Raw genomic sequence first — 20811 nt, 5'->3', positions numbered from 1 at the left:
GAAATTTCTTTATTTTAACGTCCCATGAGTATGTTGTTTATGCTAGAGGAGACAAATGATTAATGAAAGTGAAGGATTGTAAAATTAAATGTTGTTCTCTCAATGGGAATCAAACCCAGAACCACATACAATAAAAGCACATGCGCTGGCCAATAGACCAGCGGAAAGGACTTTCACAGTTCTCGAGAAGAAAAGTTTCGAGATTCCTCCCTGGCTAAAACTCGAAAAAATAATTTATTTGCCAATCGATAAACATACACTTAGACACCAGCATCATGAGCCTTAACCTTAACTTGATTTAAACTTACAGTTACAAGATATTGCGCAAAACTCTAAGCTATCAACCCAAAATTAATCTTTTAGTCACTGAGGTTGTCATTCCTGCGTTTTACAGGCTGCTACTGTTTTATAATGAAATCGAATAAAACGTAATCAATTTTTATACAATTTGCTTAATACACGGTAGAAGCTCACTGAATTGTCAACTGTGCTATGTTGTTCTTAAATTGGTAATTTCCATTCATAAATCACTATTCACAATACATCTGCATTACTTCAGGAATGGTTCACTACAATACATACATAAGTTACGGCGTTTTTTATTAAGCGTAAAGAGATTAGACTATGCATAACATCTAAACTGCAACTTTAAAAAGCCGTTGGATACACTGCAAAGTGAAACTCTCCGCTCCCCTGTCCCGCCGCGCTTGCCAAGAAACTGATGTAAACACAACAGCAGCGCCATCCTACCAAAACCGCACAGCTATCCTGGTCAGGTTATATTAATATCGTATTCCACGCAATACATGAAATTCAAGATTAATTGACCGTACAAAAACAATCAAATTTAAACAAATGGGGTTTACGACTTTTTAAAAGTGAGAACAGAATATTCAAATTGTTACTGGTGTTTAATTGTTTGGGCTATTCAATGTATGTTGTAGTGTTGTACGTAAATATATTTTCCATTGTACACGTAGTTTGATTTATGTGGAGTCAATGTCGTTTGCGATATTCGATCACGCAAATAATAAGCTGCTTTAAAGGTAAAGTCTACTCCATATGAATATGATTTTGATGCACAGTACTTTCGTTTGCTTGTTGTTATATATGTGAAAATGAATGTTGTTAGATAATTCGAAGTTTTTTGTGTTCCCTTGGACTTCGAATTAAAAAGAGTCGACTATATATATATATATGAGGATTTTAAGACAAATTGCATTCAAATTATGCCAAATATTGTATATTCATAAACATAATACGGAGGCCCACAAGAGCTTTGGGGAGCCCAGGCCCCCGGCCCCCTGGATATGCGCCCTTGCCCAAACATCGAAACTAATCACCATATTCGCTTTTCTACTCTCCTATTTCTATACCTTACACCAACTACTTCGTTCTGTAAGCAACATTGCTTTTGTGTTCCGAACCAGGCCAGTTGCTTGGAGGTGGGCAGGGAGCTGAGCTTTCCCTCTGATCATGTCGAACCCCTCTGCAACATACAGTTATTGGTTTATACGTATATGAATATAAGGCAAACTTAAATTAACTAGCGAACTAACTCTATGGCCTATGGAACCCGGAGGTTCAATGCCGCGTTCACAAAAGCTCTCCACTGACTTCTATCCTTAGCTAACTGCATCCAGTTTCTACTTTGTTAACTTAAATTAACCTTCCCAAAAAAATTACTTCGGGTACCCTGCCTGAGTGTTCTGGCTTACAAGCTTGTTTCTTACGTTTATTTTCATCCCATATTTCTCGGCATTTTTTTTTTTCAAGTTTTCTAACATCTTATTAATTTTGTTTCCAGATTCAGCAACAAGCGCCATATTATCTGGAAACGTATTACACATAATCACTCTATCTTCTACCGAAATTCCGTCTTCATTATACAGAGTCTTCTTCACTATTGCTTTTAGAACTTCCATTGCAATTGTACTGTCATCTCTAATTTCTTCCTTGTTGGTTCACATCTAAGTTTTTTTATGAGTTAGATTTTTTCCATTCCAAAAGGCTGAAAGAAATATCGCGAAGAAGAGGATAACTAAATTATAAAATTTCTATAGAAAAGAGTAGTGGCGTATGCAAAAGTTCATCAAGCGGGTTCTGATTCGCCAACTTCATATAATTTCAAGTGTTTGCATACAAACAAATTTTGATATGGTAAATGCTTATTTTTTACATAATAACTTGCTCATAGGAGTGTGTTAAAACCTGAAACTCCCTTGCGTACGTCACTGGAAAAGAGTTAGTCATTCTAAAATATAGACCACGTTGTTACTGCAGTAACACGTTTCGTATACGTAAATTCAAATTTTATGCAGTAAACGACTTTATATGATACAGTGGGGTACGTTAAAATATACGGAATAGTTGGAAATGTATGAAAAGTGTACTCATGGATAGATATTGGTGCATCAAATATGTATTTACTTGATTAATTTTGAGCTCTCATTTTCTTCTTTTTTTGAGAAGGCGAGTTAACTCCTTTGAATTTCATTATACCAGATTCTCTTCTTGGTAAGAACAGATGCATTTCAGATTCTAACAAACTATGTAGTTTCTGCTTCATAAATCTCATTGGTGCAATAAATGTAATAAGAAAAGCTTAGCTTCCGTGGGCGTCCTCAGGATAGGGCAAAATTTGTAATCCTTTGTTTATTTTAGTTTTCTTTTTTTTTTAAAATATTAATCTCCTTTTGAAAAATAATATTCAGTTTGGAAAAGGACGTGGAATGAAGTCGTCCGGAGCCTGACTAGCAAGGTACCATCCTGGTATTCATTACTTAGTTTCAGCGTATCTTTTGCTTTGCCTATTCTCGTTATCCGTCTGTATCCATCTTTTTTTTTTTTTTTCAGTTCTGCATAAGCTTCGTCTATGATTTTTGCTTTTGTTGTTGCAACAGCCCCTTGGCCACTGGCGTCATTTGAAGCTACAGGGAACCAATTCCCCCCCCCCTCTGGGTTTGACATTTTAATACATTTTTAACCCACAAGATAATAATATAGCAATAATAACCCTGAAAATCTACTGACATCTTACGGTTTTTCTCCCCGCACTCCTCAAGCAAAATGTGAAATAGGTGCTCCTTCAAGTGCAGGAACAGGCGAAAGTCGCTTGAAATGAGGTTCGGGCTGTAGGGAGGGTGGTCGATGATGTCCCAGCGAAACTACTACAACAGCGTGGAGGTCTTCTTTACTGCGTTTGGCACAAGAGACCCGGGTTCGATTCCCGGCGGGAGCTCAAGTGGTTCGGATTCCACGTTACTCAGTAGGTTCACGTCTCATATAGCCTCGCTGCTGAATGGGACGTTAAACTCAAAATCAACTGAACTCAATTCTTTACTGCGCTCCTCATCGGTGACATTTTCTCTACCAGCCACAAACTTTCGACTCCATTCTGCGACATGATAACAATACATTACAATCTCTCCGTAAATCTTTGCGAGTTGCCGGTAAATTTCAGCCACGGTTACATGCTTCGCCCACAGAAATCGAATAACAGCGGATTTCTTCGCGAGAGTTTTCCAAACAAGTCGCCATTTTTGTTTACCTACAACTAGCGCCATAGATGGCTGAAACTATGCACAGTTGCCAACTCCATGTGTTAAAATAACCGCACGCTCCTCATTCCTCTATAAAACACAAAACTCCAGAAATATCAGTCTTCTGACCTTAGTTTCTGATCCTCCCTTGTACAAGGATTACGCACAACCCTGAGAATATTAATCGATGATAGTTTTTAGGTTATCAGATCTCACTAATTATGTTATAAGTTGTCATCTTTCTAATATCACAATATTGAGAGTCCATGTTAATATCAGCTTCACCTTAATAGATAATGGATATTTGAGTCTGTTTTTGTTGGCTACAAATGACATATTTTAGTGTAAAAAATATAGTTTTTGTCTATTTTCTTCGAAATTACACATGAAGATTTATCCTCAAGAGCATTACTTTGTTAAGCTCTTTTATACAGGGTGTCCAATATACAATGCGACCCGGAGTTTCGCATAGTAGAACTTTTGAATCTGAAGTGATTCACAAATAATGGTTATATCAAAATGAAGCCTTGTTCATGCAAATATTTTTAAACTAGGAAGCAACGATTGAAGTATACTAGGAACCACACAGTGTTGCCAGATGTAACCGAAGGTGTAAATCATTTTTTTAAATTTTTTTTTGCAAAACATGTAAATCGACTCATAACTCATACGTATGGATGTTCTGTCGTTAATTTTCAGTTTGTTTAGTTGGAGCAACTTGGAAACTATGGAGCTGAAAAAAGAATATTTCATTTCCAACCATAACTAATCGGATAAGGCCTCTGTAAAGGGGAACTAGGGAAATCGTAGTTTTCATAAATTAACGCTGTGAATTGGCAACATTGCTGATTTTTCAGTGCATCAAAAGGTATGTTAAGTATCTGTCTACATTATGCAATTCCTGAAAACAAAGAAAAAGAAACTTTGAAATTATCATGGTAAAACTTTTATTTACATGCACCTGGCAACACTGTTATAGGTACACAAGAACAATTTTGGAACTATACAAGACCTGGAAACGAACATTCGCAGTGCCATTGAGAACATTAACACTTCTACTCTTTCTAAAGTTGCTGCCAACATGATGAAACGTGAGAACCAGTGTTTGAATCAAACCAGGGGGCATTTCCAGTATCCGCTGTAGAGCTGGTAATTCATTTCTGATTGTAACAGTTTTGCCGGGTGCATGTAAGTAAACGTTTTATCATGATAATTTCAAAGTTTGTTTTTCATTGTTTTCAGAAATTGCATAATGTAGACAGATCCTTAACACACCTTTTGATGCACTAAAACATCAGCAAAGTTGCCAATTCAATGAAAACTACAATTTCCCTAGCCTCATCCGATTAGTTATCGGTGGAAATGAAAACTTCTTTTTTTCTGCTCCATAGTTTTCAAGCTACTCGAACTAAACAAACTGAAAATTAACGACAGAACATCCATACGTATGAGTTATGATTCAATTTACATGTTTTGCAAAAAATTGAATTACACCTTCGGTTACATCTGGCAACACTGTGTGGTTCCTAGTGTACTTCAATCGTTGCTTCATAGTTTAAAAATATATACATGAACAAGGCTTCATTTTGGTATAACCATTATTTGTGTATCGCTTCAGGTTCAAAAGTTCTACTATCCCAAACTCCAGGTTGCGTTTTATATTGGACACCCTGTATTTATTGATTGATATCAGGGGCGTTTTTCGGGGAGGGAAAAGGGCAATTGCCGCCCCTGAGCACGTATAATATAAGAGTAAGAACGTAAAATTCTGATGTCGGTGGAGCATCTTGTCCACCCCTGCTAAAATCTGAAATTACTCTACTGATAAATTATGTCTCACCTTTTAATATATATACAGAGAAACATCGGTAATTCGAAGCTGAAGGAAATACATAAAAATTCGTATTATCGACTTCTTTGAATAATCAAGGTTCGAGTTATCAATGTAGCCAGAACAAAAATTCGAGATACCGAGGTTCCGTGTTTCTCATGAAAAGTGACAATATAACCTTTATAACTCGAAGTTTTATTCATTCAACCTTTATAACTCGAAATTGTGAAAGTTTCTTATATTAAATAAGATGAAAATAAAAATTAAATAATGGCTTTGAATAAAACACGTTACAGTACACATTAGCAACAATGACAGTACTAGCAACACTGACAATTACGTAAAAGCATAGAACTACAGCTTCGAGTTACCGAGGTTACATCAAGAGTAATTCAGGGCTTACAGTGGTGAATTTCGACTAGTAGAGGTTCACCGATACGAAAGTTCGAGTTATCGAGGTTTTTAAATATGATTATGATACCGATAAAATTCGATTTATTGAGTTTCAGGTTATTGATATATATATATATATATACAGTGGCTGATCCAGGATATGATCAAGGACGGGGCTAAACCATAGTTTGCCGTTTTATCCAGTGTCAAACAGAATTGAAGTCCATTTTATCCAGTGTATACCTGAGCGTCAAGGGGGGTAGCCCTTATAGCACCCCTTGGATCCGCTACTATATATATATATCTAGTATATAAATAGGTAGATATAGATATACTACCCTTTAATGATATTGTGGAATTAGCATTTATTTCGAGAATTAATTCTTTTAGAGGCTACCTAAGATCTAAAGAGGTTACTAAACTTAAACCCGCTGGGGCATACCAACTTCGTCTTCAAGCATCCAACTCAAGAATAACAACCCAATGGAGCAAAGAAATAACAGTTTGTACACGCGGTAAGTAAACTGACTTCAAATATTCTGCTACAACTTTAAAATAATTTTCGTCCATTTCTTGTGTTACTTTTTTAAAACGAGTATTGCATATAATACAAGGACAATTTATTATTATTATTATTATTATTATTATTATTATTATTATTATTATTATTATTATTATTATTATTATTATTATTATTATTATTATTATTAACTAAGGTTGGGCACTTGCATGAATTGACAACGTACAGGATGAATTATGTAATATACAGGGTGACCCATAGTTACGTAAATGATGTTTGACTAACTGTAGTATCTGTAATTCTGGACAGAAAGTTTCAATATGGCAACACTGTGTAGCCTGAGAGTGGGGATATTGGTCACTGGACTTAGAACCGTTAGTCTGTGGCAAAAAGGAGAGTGACTGAAAGAAACATTCCCGAACCGCTGAATCGGTTGACGTGGGTCTGTAGAGTGGTCAGCTCGACCTCCAGATTTAAAACCATCTGACATTTTCTTAAGGAGTTTTAAAGGACTAAGTCTATAGACAGTACAAACACAATTTGGCCGAACTACGCGAAGCTATCAGAGAATACTAGTACAGGTCTGTCGAGCTGCTTGTGACAACGTATCGATTTGGATGGTTACTCTTTGTCTCCAGGCATGTATCGATTTGGATGGTTATTCTTTGTCTCCAGGCATGTATCGATTTGGATGGTTACTCTTTGTCTCCAGACATGTATCGATTTGGATGGTTTCTCTTTGTCTCCAGGCATGTATCAATTTGGATGGTTTCTCTTTGTCTCCAGGCATGTATCGATTTGGATGGTTACTCTTTGTCTCCAGGCATGTATCGATTTGGATGGTTACTCTTTGTCTCCAGGCATGTATCGATTTGGATGGTTACTCTTTGTCTCCAGGCATGTATCGATTTGGATGGTTACTCTTTGTCTCCAGGCATGTATCGATTTGGATGGTTGCTCTTTGTCTCCACGCATGTATCGATTTGGATGGTTACTCTTTGTCTCCAGGCATGTATCGATTTGGATGGTTACTCTTTGTCTCCAGGCATGTATCGATTTGGATGGTTGCTCTTCGTCTCCAGGCATGTATCGATTTGGATGGTTACTCTTTGTCTCCACGCATGTATCGATTTGGATGGTTACTCTTCGTCTCCAGGCATGTATCGATTTGGATGGTTACTCTTTGTCTCCAGGCATATATCGATTTGGATAGTTGCTCTTCGTCTCCAGGCATGTATCGATTTGGATGGTTACTCTGTCTCCAGGCATGTATCGATTTGGATGGTTGCTCTTCGCCTCTAGGCATGTATCGATTTGGATGATGCATTGGTAGACATGCCACGGAGTACATACATTAAAATTCTTGTAAGGAAAGGCATGAGAGTATGTGTTTATGTTCAATTTTAAGTTCAAGTTATGTTGCTAGTTTCTTTAACACACACTTTGAAATATCATATACAGGGTGGTAGGTAACTCCACCGACAAACTTTGGGAGGTGATTCCTTATATGAAATGAAAGAAAAAAGTTCTGATAAACATAGGTCGAAAAACGTCTCCTTTCAGAGTTATGAACCGCCGAAAATTCGAAAAATCATGTTTCAAAACGCCCTGCCTTATAAACTATAGGACCTATCCCAATCGGTTTAAGGAATTACACAGGAACTAGTATGTTCTCTATCTAAATATCCATGTTTTAACATCCTCCGTTATCGGCGAAACGAACGCGCCATTAGTACTTAAAGGAGTATCCCTATACCTCAACTTCCTTTTTACAGTTCGTTTCGACGATAACGGAGGATGTTAAAACATGGATATTTAGATAGAGAACATACTAGTTCCTGTGTAATTCCTTAAACCGATTGGGATAGGTCCTATAGTTTATAAGGCAGGGCGTTTTGAAACATGATTTTTCGAATTTTCGGCGGCTCATAACTCTGAACGGAGACGTTTTTCGACCTATGTTTATCAGAACTTTTTTCTTTCATTTCATATAAGGAATCACCTCCCAAAGTTTGTCGGTGGAGTTACCTACCACCCTGTATATAAGGTTGATAGCATGGGTCAATGAAAACTTGTCCCACGACCCACCGTAACCCACTTGACCCAGCACCCACCATTAACTACTTCGCCCAACTGTGACCCACTCCGACCCACCAAAATCCATTGTCATCAACTCTGACCCATGATGCGCACCCTGCTATCCACTGACTGAAGAGTTCACACTTGTAATAAAACAAGGCTGTGAAATTCTCACTAATCGGAGTTTGAATTTCTACGGTTATCGCTCAAGCACCGCTCTATTACAATAACGGTGACGTGAATCTGACATTTACGATATAAAATGGTAAAGTATTTGTCATGGGCCAGATTACAATGAATTTCAATTAAATTATTTACTTTTAAATTACTATAATATTATTTCCTTGTTGAATTACCGATACTTTTCAGTGGGAAATAGGATGAAATTTGAAAGTTCCAAGTCAAGGTAAATAGACTAACGTAAAGGAAAAACTGTAAAATTTTCCATGTAATTAAGCGTACAGTACAAATTTAAAATTTCCATGTATTGAAGCTTACAGTACAAATTTTATGTCTATTTTTCTCACAGCTTTATGGGTTGATTGCCTTGTGCTCTGAGCGCTCCATATAATAAATATAAGTTTCGGCAATTATTATAATAGAAACCAGTGGATATATAAAGCGAAGCACTGTATTTTTGTTTCTCAATTAATAATTGTTTCTGACTTTGTTTCTCAACTAATATATATCATTTTCGATTATTTTTACAAATCAACCCACTACCAATTTCCCATATATGGAAAGTCCTCCCCCTATAAAAGAGATTTAAAAAATCGTAGGACACGATCTGTCTATTTTTAATAAAGCGTTAAAATACTGAATTTCTGCTCCCTAAGTTGAACGACTTGTGCAATACTTTTTTTTTTTTTTTTTTTGCAAAATTCGGATCTTCTCCACCCCCTTAAGATATGTATTATAATGAAAGCGATAAGATAACATCCCAGTTTGGATTAAAGCCTAACTGTATACCGAAAGTAATTTCAATTGACTTTGCAATTTGGCCGTTATGATCAGGCACACATAGTTACATTCAATTTTTTTTATATAATAATCATATATCACAGATGATTCAAAAATGTATTTTTTTCAGTAGTTAGTTTTTCTGAAAGCTCACAGGCTGTGTGCCTCGAAAGCCAAGTAGTAGTGTAAGTCCTATCGCTATTATTACAATTACAAATATCAATACCAAAAAGTGCCTGAAGTTCTTTTTTCACTTAGATATACTCTTCTCAAGTAAGTAAATAGAAACAAATGAGAAAGGAAGAGAAATAGAGGCCTTGAAAGTAAAATTAGATAAATTCAACAGTGTTGAGAAGATGCTGTCAATAATGCAGCGAGCAGAGTGGTTCGATAGTAAGAGTGAGTCGGTGGGTCAAACTGAGTCAGTGGATGAGATGAGTCACGGAAGGTGGTGGGTCGCAGTGGATCACATTTTGTTGACCCACTCAGAAATTTTGACCCACTGATCCACTCCACTCCATTTCTGATATATATTTAGGGCCTTCCTGTACTATAGTTTACTATAGAAAGAAATTTAGTTAGAATTAAATATCTCAGGAAAAGCATTTTGTGGAAGTTTCACAGTAATTGATGGCTATGTTATATCTATTATAAACGAATTCGACAGCATCTCTTCCGGAAATTTAGCATTGTTAGCTGTCTCCGTAGCACAAATATAATTGATTAAACACAGACTTGTTTTTCTTTCTTTCTTCTTAATTGTACCTTACCTGTCTTTAGAATACAATATTTTTTTTGCAAGCATATGAAATTTGGCTTAATATAAGGATGTCAATTGAACAAACTAGATCATATTTGTTTGACTTAATTCCTTCCAGTTGCGTATTTAAGGGGGCTTTCGGGCTTAAACCTCCCAAAATCTTATTTACTATATTAAAGTAAATGAAATATCTTGCAGAATTGTCACATTTCCAAGAATAAAGTTAGTAAAGCCCCCCTCCCCCGAAACAAAATCGTAAATACGCCACTGATTCCTTCCATAGACAAAAATTCAGAATCGAATTTACCACCGGGCCTAAATACATACAATGAGTGAGAACTTAATAAGCAAGTGGAAAGAAAATAGCAAAAGATGATTAGTATGAACGTATGGCTGGTGATTCTGTACAAGAACTCTATACAATCATAGATCTACCTGAGACATCTAGAACTTTAAATTATAATTTTAGTTATACTTAATATGTTTATTACTATTATTAGGACTAAGTCTCAAACCAAAATATCTGTTCAGAAACCGTTTATTACAACAACTCCAAAAAACTGACTTAAGAAACATTCAAAACTAATATTGAAAGTCATAGAAGCACTGCAAAATTTTCAATGTAAGTTATAATTGTCAACATAAATATTTGTCTTCTAGCCAACTCACGTAAACTATCATATCCAGTAGCGGCTATAGTGGATAGGTCGGGTAGGCACAGGCCTACCCAAAAATTTTGAAAATATATAAATACAAGATACCATAGGCGCCGACTTGAAGAAAATATTGGGGGGGGGGAATGAATAAATATATAATCATATTCACCCGTTTTCTATCAACTGCTGGATAAAGGCCCCCTTCCCTCCAGATCTCGGTCTGCTGCATCCGCTCCGCTGCTAAATTCATGACCTAAGTCAAATTTGTGTAAACGCATTAAAACAAATTCAAGTTCAAATTTTTGGAACTTCACTGCACCACATTGATCTTCACTTCTCATATCAGTGTTACCATAGTGTTGGTTGAAGCTTCAGTGCTCTATTAGCTCTTTTTAGGATTTTTGGTAACTTCTGTCACCATGGCGTACTATGGTCTTTGACCTCTTATTTAGGTTCTATAACAGGTACTTAAATCGTTTTTGTTTTTTATTAGTCAAGTCAAGGATGGACCAAAGAACACCCCAGATGCGTTTTGGAACCAGATGGTCAATTTGGCTGCGCCAAGTGGGCGCGGAAGGGCGTGACTTTTTACTTTTTCTTAAGGCAAATTTCAAAAATTTTTCACGCCTGTAGTTTTCACGATATCAGATTGCAATTGTATGTACCTTTGGATATTTCTCAAATCTTTCTGGGAATCTCTACGTGAAGCCGAGTCCGGGCACGAGGGCCGCAAAGGGGTTCTGAGGGGCTGATTTTTTAAAGAAAAAAATTCAGTTTTCCCGATTTTTCCGGTTCAGGAATACGATACGTACATGTGTTTGGCGCCGTTGGAAAGAGCTTGTTGTACCAAAGAAAATAACGTTTAAGCCATGACTCTAGCCTAAATAGTAATGATGCAGTAAATTTTTATAAGTATATACGTATGTGTGTGTATAAAGAGAGAGCCTAAATTCAGACTTGCAACAATTCTGCCCTTTGTATTTAAGATACAAGATTGGAATTTTGCACACGTATTATGTACAGGGTTTTCATAAAGCCTGGACGGATTTACTTTGCTTATAATTTTCATAAAAATGCTCATAATGAAATCAAATAAAGTGCAAACGGTAGCGGAAGGATTAAATTTTTAGTTGGCAACACTGTTACCGTATCAAAGATGGCGTCGGTGAAAGAGAAAGCGCAATGTGTTCTGTGGTACGCAGAGCTAAAATCACCAATTCTGGTGTGTCGAAAGCTCACCAAAGAGTTAAAAAACCCGGCACCGACTGAGAGTGCAATCCGAAAGTGGCATGCTGAGTTCTTGGAGACAGGAAGCGTCCTGGACCGTCCTCGAAGTGGGAGGCCGCCAACATCGCCTGCAACAGTGAGCATGGTAAGGGAAAGCATCATCAACAGCCCACAGAAGTCGATTCCTAGTGGCGCCCAGTTGGAGGTGTGGCGGTGAATGAACTGAGCTGGTGCAGATTACAGGTAAAAATTTAATCCTTCCGCTACCGTTTGCACTTTATTTGATTTCAATATGAGCATTTTTATGTAAATTATAAGCGAATTAAATCCGTCCATACTTTATGAAAACCCTGTACATAACAATGTATTTTTAGAAAAAATTCAGATCCCTACGTCAACCCAGGCCTAGGCCAGAGGGGCAAAATGTTTTGGTTGGATTTGGAAAAATACTTCCGAGTTTTTCCCTAATTATCTTATGTAATTGTATGATACGGATATGTAGTGATACGTTGGAAAGGGCTTATTATACTGAAGAAAATTGCGTTTGAACCATGACTTTAGGCTAAATAGGAATGACGCAGTACATTTTTTTAAATATTTTATACCTAGGTATATAGAGAGGAAGTTCGGGTATTATGGAATACCATTTTTGTTTCGCTTGTAACTCAGTCAATAATTGCATATTGAAACAAAAAGGAAAACAAGTATACGCCTTACATATTTGGCTTTATTTATGTATATCTTGATAAAGAAGTTTCGTTACAGGGGTGGGTAAAATTTATAATTTGTAAAGAAATCACTTTGGAGGGTAATATGAAATAGTCGGGTAATATGGAACATAAATGCTATATAGAAAATAAAAAAGTTTTCTGTTGAACATACAACGAATACAGTGACAATATATGAAAATTCTGAATGCCAAGCCATAACTGAATGTGATTACTTACAAAAGTCATAAATATAATACTCTGCTTCAGGATCGGCACAGTCATTGTGTGCTCATATTAAAAATGATGATCACTGGACTCAATCTCACCCCTTGTATCATCAGAAAATTTGCTGTAATAAAAAATACACTTAGTATTGTTGTCATCATAAATGTATTTTAATTGCCCAATACCGATAGATATTTTTGTAATCGGAATACCATACGGAATACGGAATACCATGCTTTTATTGCGGGTATTCCATATTGCCCTCCACGCCAGCTTGGAAACGAAAGAGCTGTTAAACGCATTTGAAGGCGTATAGGAAAATGATGCTTATCAAACTACCACTCTGTATATCCAACGGTCATAGTAAATAAAGAATTGTTGTTCTATTACATTTCAATAGGAAAATATAGGTTGTAAACCACTTACCTGTAAAAGTATGCCTGAATAAGAAATCAGATTTTCACGTCTACTAACACAACGAATGTCCCAATCACATGAGACTGACTGTAGAGCATCATGGGGACGTGAGGTAGTAGTTTCTTTCCTCTCCGCTTGGAAGCAACACATCACAGGCGAGCTAATGAGGTATTCCATATTACCCGACTATTCCATAATACCCGAACTTCCTCTATTTATATACATATATGAAAAGATGGGTCACCTTCAGACTTTCAACAATTTCTCCCGACCTCAGTTTTCAAGATACAAGAACGAAATTTTGCGCACGTATTATGTATATAACAAGATTTTTAAAAGATTCAGATCCCTACGTGAACCCAGGCCCGGGCCAGAGGGGCACAAAAATTTCGATTTTTTTTTCGAAAACTCTCATGTTTCTTTTCAATTTTCTTATGTCTGATGTATAATACGGACAAGAGTGCTACCGTTGGAAAGTATGATCTATCCTGAAAAAAACGAGGTATGAACCACGATCCTACGATAAATAGTAAGGAAGCAGTAGCTGTTTGAGTGAAAGTCTAAAATTTACCTCAAAAAGTGGCAATTCTAAAAAGGTTAAACGCCGATTTGAAAACGGTGCTTTTTATCGAATAAGAAGGCTGTTCCTAATATTGAATTAAAGGCACTACGTAATTTACGACAGTAATTCCTCTTTGGTAATTCTTCCTCAACTGGATTATATTGGGGGGGCGAGGACCCCACCTTTAAATATTGGGGGGGCCAAAAATGCCCTGCACCCCCAAAGTCGGCGCCTATGCAAGATACAATAAAGAGTGAATATATTTTATAATATTTATATTGTAATGTCCCACGTGGTGTTGTATACAAACAACTTCACGCTTATGTTTACAAACACCACCACATGGTTTTGCAAGAGAACTCTACACACCAGATGGATCCACTATCACCTGCAGACGACGGACTTCTGGCTCCTCCCACGAAGCAGACGACGACAACGGAGCAGTAGCGCCATCGCCGTCCAAGGACCCCTATGAATTTGATGCCTGACAGTGTACCTGTACCAGTTTTCTGGTGTCCCTCCTACTAATTGCAACGGAACATTAGAAGTAACCTAACCCCAGGCCTTTAGCCTGCTACGGGACTCTTGGTCTATCCTTTCTCTCAGCTTAGCCTGCTACGGGTCTCTGGGAATCCTTACCTCAGGCTGCTACGGGGCTCTGTTGGCCACTTAACCATCCCTCTGCTTGCCACGGAGCATTGGGATCCCTGACACCACACTGCTTAGCCTGCTACGGGGTTCTGTGGAGATCCTGTCTGCGACCACACGGTCAAAGACTACCTGTAACTAACCTTGCAAACTTGGAGAAAATCATCTTTGTAGTATTTTGTAAAATACTGTTTCTAGTGAAATTTTTATAATAAATGTCAGTAGTGGGAGTCTATTCCGGACGCTCTTTTTATTAACGCCCTACCTACAACCTATATACTATGGGACAGAGTTTTACATGGTCGAGGCTTTGACCGGCTCAGTTTTGATCTGAATACCCCCTACCGGACGTTATTTTTATTAACTGGAAATGAACTTTTTTCATAGGTATACGATCTTCTTATCTGTGAAATTAGTGACTCCGATTTTATTTTAGTGTATGCCTCATACAAGGTCAAGGGGGAAAAACACTTTTCCGGATGACAGTACAAACATGGAACAGAATTTTCGCCCTTCTTTCAATATTCTACACCTTACTAAATACTCGGGACACGTTACGGAAGACCCTGATAGGTTTTTTTAATGCTATTTGACCATCTTGCGTTATTGCATTCTTTTAACGCAGAGAAAAAGAAAGAACTGTTACCTATGTACCTTCAGGACGTGGCTCTTGATTTAGTGTTGCAGTTGAAAGCACAAAACAAATTAGACTCACTCAATTATGAACAATTAAAGAGAAAACTAATTGATACTATGGGGCTCTGTTTGGGAATCCTAACCACAGCCGCTTAGCCTGCTACTGGGCTCTGGGGTCACCTAACCAACCCTCTGCTTGCCATGGAGCTTTAAAGTGATGTCAAAGGCCAAAATTACTTGCATTTGAAAAATTTTAGATTCAACAAGGGTAAAACGAAATAATTCACATATTAAAAAAAAAAAAGAAAGAAAATTCAGGGTTATCCGTCAAGTTATACCTCAGGCAACCGAAGAACAGAAAATAAATTATATATCATTAGGATTAAAGATTTTTTTTTTTTTTTTTTTTTTTTTTACAAAAAATCGCATTAGAAACATTTACAACAGTTCAAGCTTTGCAGTCACACTTGTATAACTTGGAAAAGGCGCGCAACCTAATGAAAAAACGTGATTATGTAGAATTACAGCAAGTAATCTATTCGCTTTGTGATCAAAATCCGCCAGCCAATCGTTTACGTTCGTCGCCAGTTGCTAGCGCTTCCTTTCCCACATATCAACAACCAACTTATCCTTTATGTAATCAGACACCCAACTGACATCACTACCAACAACCTGCTCCAGTATTTCCTGTACCTTCAGCACTACAACTACAGGGTGCCTCACAAACTCAATTACCTTCAAATCCTCCCTCCCAAGTTGGTAATTCGCAACCCCCACCCGACCCCCCTGCACCTAGCACATCTGGTACATCGAACACCAATAGTTCATTAGAATTTAGTAAATTAGCTAATTAAATGGCCGAATTATCTCTTTTTTATGGTCCAAAATGCTATTAAAAATTAACAATTTAGACAATTTAGACAAAAATTAACAATTTAGGCCGTAATAATGCAATTAATGTAAGTCAAGAAATTCAATTAATGGCAACAGTAACCTACACAGAAATGGGAAGAAAAGCAATTCTAAAAAACAATAAAAATAATAATACACCTAAACGAGAAACAGTCACAGTTTGCGGTACGTGCTATAAACAAGGACATTCTTCTAGCATATGTTATAGGAATAACAAGCAGAGAAACGCATAGGGAGGCCCCAGGACAATTTTCCTCAAGAACATGTTCTGAGGGCCATAGCGCAAGAAGTAAATGAACAACAAGAAGTCGCACGTACTAGCTCTAACAAACAACCATTGACATCATTTTATACTGTGGCTCCAGTGACCGACAGGAGAGAGAACATTTCATTATTAAATCAGGAGCATAAGCTGTTAACTAATGTAATAATTAACAAAGAAAACTATCAAGTAATAATTGATACAGGGAGCTCGCTGACTCTGTGGGCGAAATCGGTGATTCCTCCAAACACACAATTAATTTCATTTAACACCAACCTTCGAGGAATTGAGAATTCCATCGTAAATTTGCGTTACATAGCTCTAATTAAATTCAAAATTGGCTCAACAACATTTTCTCACTACTTCCGAATTTTAGAAACGAAGAATTCTTGCCTTTATTTGTAAAAGATATTCTAAATCGTTTGAAAGCCAAAATTGATTTACAAACTAATACATTGTCAGTAGACGGGAAGCCACGGCCACCGCCGTATCCAATTTAAGTTAATGCTCAGGAAGAATTATCAGCAAGTGCAATTCATTCAATAAAACAGCATAAGTCGGCTGATGTATTTACCACTCGCAAAGTTACCATACCAGTTAGGACACATTTCTTTCTACCCATTAATATTAAGAATCGAAAAATGGATACAGAGTATTTCATTGTCTCTCCACTAGAAAATTTGTTAGATAAATACGGATTACAGATTTTACCTACTAAAGTACCTAGAAATAATTTCATTCTCCTTACATCTAATCCAACTATAGGCCAGTAACATTAGCAAAAAATACACCGACGGCATATGTCGAGGAGAACTTGCAAGAAGTCGATCTACAGGCAGATCAGCAAATAGACGAACAAAATTACGAAACTTTTTATAGATCTCAACAAGAAATTCAGAATAGACTGGACAAAACTAAATCACTTTTTGACATTAAATTATTTGACACAAACCCGAACCTTACGGATGAACAGAAAAAGGCTGTACATAATTTACTTTTTAAATACAGGGATGTCTTTTCATATTCACCAACAGACATAGGGTATTTTCGTGAATATGTCCATAAAATAAGAATAGACAAAGGAGCTTCTCTCCATCAGAGGTCACCTCCTATTTCTTTGGAGGTGAGACCGCAAATTGATTTACAAATTAAACAGCTCTTGGAAGCTAATATCATTAAAGAGACCAGTGACAGCTCGTTTTCGTCGCCATTTCTCATAGTGCGCAAACCAAACAGTTCAGAATTTCGTTTAGTTTTGAATTTACAGGCATGCAGTAAATTTACAAAATATCTTAGCATACCATTCCAGTCCACAGAAGACATTTTAGATGAACTTAGGGGCAAATCTTGCATTTCTACCATTAACATAAAATCTAGTTATTTCCAGCTATTATTGCATCCTAAAAGCCAAAAATATATGACTCAGACAGATAAAAACACTTTTCATTGCGATACAAACGCTTCCTATTCTCTCTCTCTCTTTTTATTTTATTTTATTATTATTATTATTATTATTATTATTATTATTATTATTTTTTATTATTTTACAAAAAGCTGATTCATTATTCTTCACTGAACGAAAGAATGCTGAGATTGCATTTCCGCATTTACAAGGCAAATGATCTGTACAAGGACAAGTACCTATAATTCTACATTTCCTGGATATTTTTTTCTTTTTTCTCTATGAACTACATATTGTCACCGACATTATGCAATATAAACATTATACAGGATGCTACAAAAGTCATGATCACTGTTGCGTTATACAGGATGTCCAGGAATTCAAGTTCATCATAATTATCATCATCATTGGCATTTAAAATTGGATTATTTTATTTAAATACATATGTTTAGTGCAAATATATTAGATATTTTACACGTTATACAGGGTGACCAAGAAATCACGCTGTTCGCATTATGAGCTTTCCAATATATAAGATCTTTATATTCCTATGATAATCACAACTTTTTTTAGTATTCGCAACTCTTATTATCTTATATATACTAAAGATAATAAGCCGAGCGCCGGTGTATATGGTACCGAGCGCCGTCTTCGCTCGGTACCAAAAACATCCAAAAGACCTCGTCTAGATATATCTCCACTAATTCCAATGGACACATTTTATAACATTCATACAACTAATGCGAACAAACGATTTCACATACTTCAACACCCCTCACCATTAGAAAGTTAATATATGTATATTAACGCCAAAGCTTAAAACAGCCCTACCTTGAGGAGAATGAAGTGACATGTAATATGCACCGATCCTGCCTGTGTTTAGGGAATAACTGTTTAGTGCTTTCTTTCACTGCCTTAATAGTGCTGCTTCGAAAAGGTGAAATTTTTTCAGTGTTATCAGCGCTTTTGATGATTTTTGTGTGTGATCCCTTAGTGCTAATACCCACCCCCCCAAGAAGAAAAATAACCCTTCTGCTTATTTTTTAAACAAGCCAGGCGGGTGTAATGTCCCACGTGGTGTTGTATACACACAACTTCACGCTTATGTTTACAAACACCACAACATGGTTTTGCAAGAGGATTCTACACTATCACCTGCAGACGACGGATTTATGGCTCCTTCCACGAAGCAGACGACGACAACGGAACATCAGCGCCACCGCCTTCCGAGGACCCCTATAAATTTGATGGATGACAGCAGACCTGTACCAGTTCTCTGGTGTCTCTCCTACTGTTTGTAACGGAACATTAGAAGTAACCTAACCCCAGGCCTCTAGTCTGCTACGGGACTCTTCGTCTATCGCTTCTCCCAGCTTAGCCTTCTTCCAGCTACGGGGCTTTGTTTGGGAATCCTAACCTCAGCCGCTTAGTCTCCTACAGGGCTCTGTGTTCACCTAACCAACCCTCTGCTTACCACGGAGCATTTGAATCCCTGACACCACTCTGCTTAGCCTACTACAGGGCTCGGTCTGGGAATCCTAATCTCAACCGCTTAGCCTGCTACGGGGTTCTGTTGGCCACTTAACCATCCCTTTGTTTGCCACGGAGCATTGGGTCCCTAACTCCACTCTGCTTAGCCTGCTACGGGGCTCCGTGGAGATCCTGTCTGTGACCACACGGTCAAAAACTACCTATATCTAAACTTGCACACTTTTTCTCGTATTTTGTAAAATACTGTTTATAGTGTTATTTTTATAATAAAAGCAGGTAGTGGGAGTCGATTCCGGACGCTCTTTTTATTAACGCTCTACCTACAACTTATATAGGACAGTATTTTACAATATTAATAGTAGATAATTATTTAACAAATAGCATCAACCACTACTGTAAAAGTAATTTCCTACTATCATTAATCAATCAAATGTGCATATGTACCGTGCTATGCAAAAATGAACTAAGCGCCAAACTTTGAAAATCCACGTAAATGCGACGATTGGTTCCTGATAAGCATTAGAACGTTTTGCACAATCGAAAAGAGAGGAAAACCAACATCTTTCCAAAAAAAGAAACATAATTTCACTTTTGATTACGGCTACATTAATGTTGGACATCAACCTTTAAACGTAATTTTCTTAAAAGTATAAAAGTGGCGCTTAGTTCGCTTTCGCAGGACACGGTACAATTATGTATCTATAAGCGAGGGAGCGGGCCTACCCAAAATTAAAATCCTAAAGCCGCCCCTGGTCATAGCGTAACCAACAGATATTAAAAACGTCTCTTTCTATTTACATTTCAGTATATTTTCATTGTTTACTTCTTTTCACATTTTCCTAGGTTGCGTGTATATTGACCTAACTTTGAAAGTATTGTAACACTACCTAGTTATAATTAAAATGACAATACTGATAAAGGGGATATAACATTGTGTTATTATCTCGATGGAAAATATGCGAAGTATATTGTGTCATAAAATTATTACTCGTATTTCTGTCATTGACAGCTACAATTTTGCAACTATTCACTTGTTAAGGGAAGCTACTAAACCAACTTAGCAAAATTTCTAAATCCTTTTAACAGTTATGAAGTGTTTCTTGTTGATTTCATCTATGAACGGAAAACGACAAACGAGGTAAATTCACAAAGTCTTGTATTTAAAAGTGATAACCAAGTGAACATGTATACCCAAAATTGTCATTAATATATATAGATTAATGAAATTCATTTTATTGTTTTCAGGGATGCCTGCTAAAGACTTACAGCTTGCAATTGAATATGGAAAACACCAGAAAGCACAATCTATCTTGAGCAACATGTAATGAACTAATTAAAAGCTGATTGGTACAGTACAGTGTATTTGCATGCTGCTGTTTCTATTCCTGATCAGGATTAAACACATTATAGATATGCATTTTAGGTTGATAATCAGGGTCACATGCTTTGCTCGTATGCATTTTAGGATGGCCATCAGGAGCAAAAACTTAGTAATTATGGGCCTTATGCAGAGTCGTTCTGACAAGTGATTAGTGCAATACTAAAGAGCTCGACTAACATATGTTTCCTGCAGGTAGT

The 20811-nt window shown here is 36.9% G+C and overlaps 2 protein-coding genes across 2 annotated transcripts in view; one reads left to right on the top strand and one right to left on the bottom strand.

The window, feature by feature from the left end:
• The window catches only part of knk (cytochrome and DOMON domain-containing protein knickkopf), a 94614-nt gene extending 91273 nt beyond the window's left edge, over positions 1–3341 (bottom strand). The window contains exon 1 of the mRNA XM_081734732.1: positions 3330–3341. The gene's annotated coding sequence lies outside the window, so the exon portion shown is untranslated. The remainder of the gene's footprint in view (positions 1–3329) is intronic.
• Positions 1–20811, top strand: part of LOC145667040 (uncharacterized) — a 43814-nt gene that overhangs the window by 6612 nt on the left and 16391 nt on the right. Inside the window, exons 3-4 of the mRNA XM_081734733.1 lie at positions 6157–6281; positions 20479–20554. Coding sequence (XP_081590859.1) covers positions 6157–6281; positions 20479–20554 — 201 coding nt within the window. The remainder of the gene's footprint in view (positions 1–6156; positions 6282–20478; positions 20555–20811) is intronic.

This window comes from Thermobia domestica, chromosome 12 (assembly GCF_964235325.1).
Source record: "Thermobia domestica chromosome 12, izTheDome1.hap1.1, whole genome shotgun sequence".
NCBI lineage: Eukaryota > Metazoa > Arthropoda > Insecta > Zygentoma > Lepismatidae > Thermobia > Thermobia domestica.
This window is presented reverse-complemented; position numbering and strand designations above follow the sequence as displayed.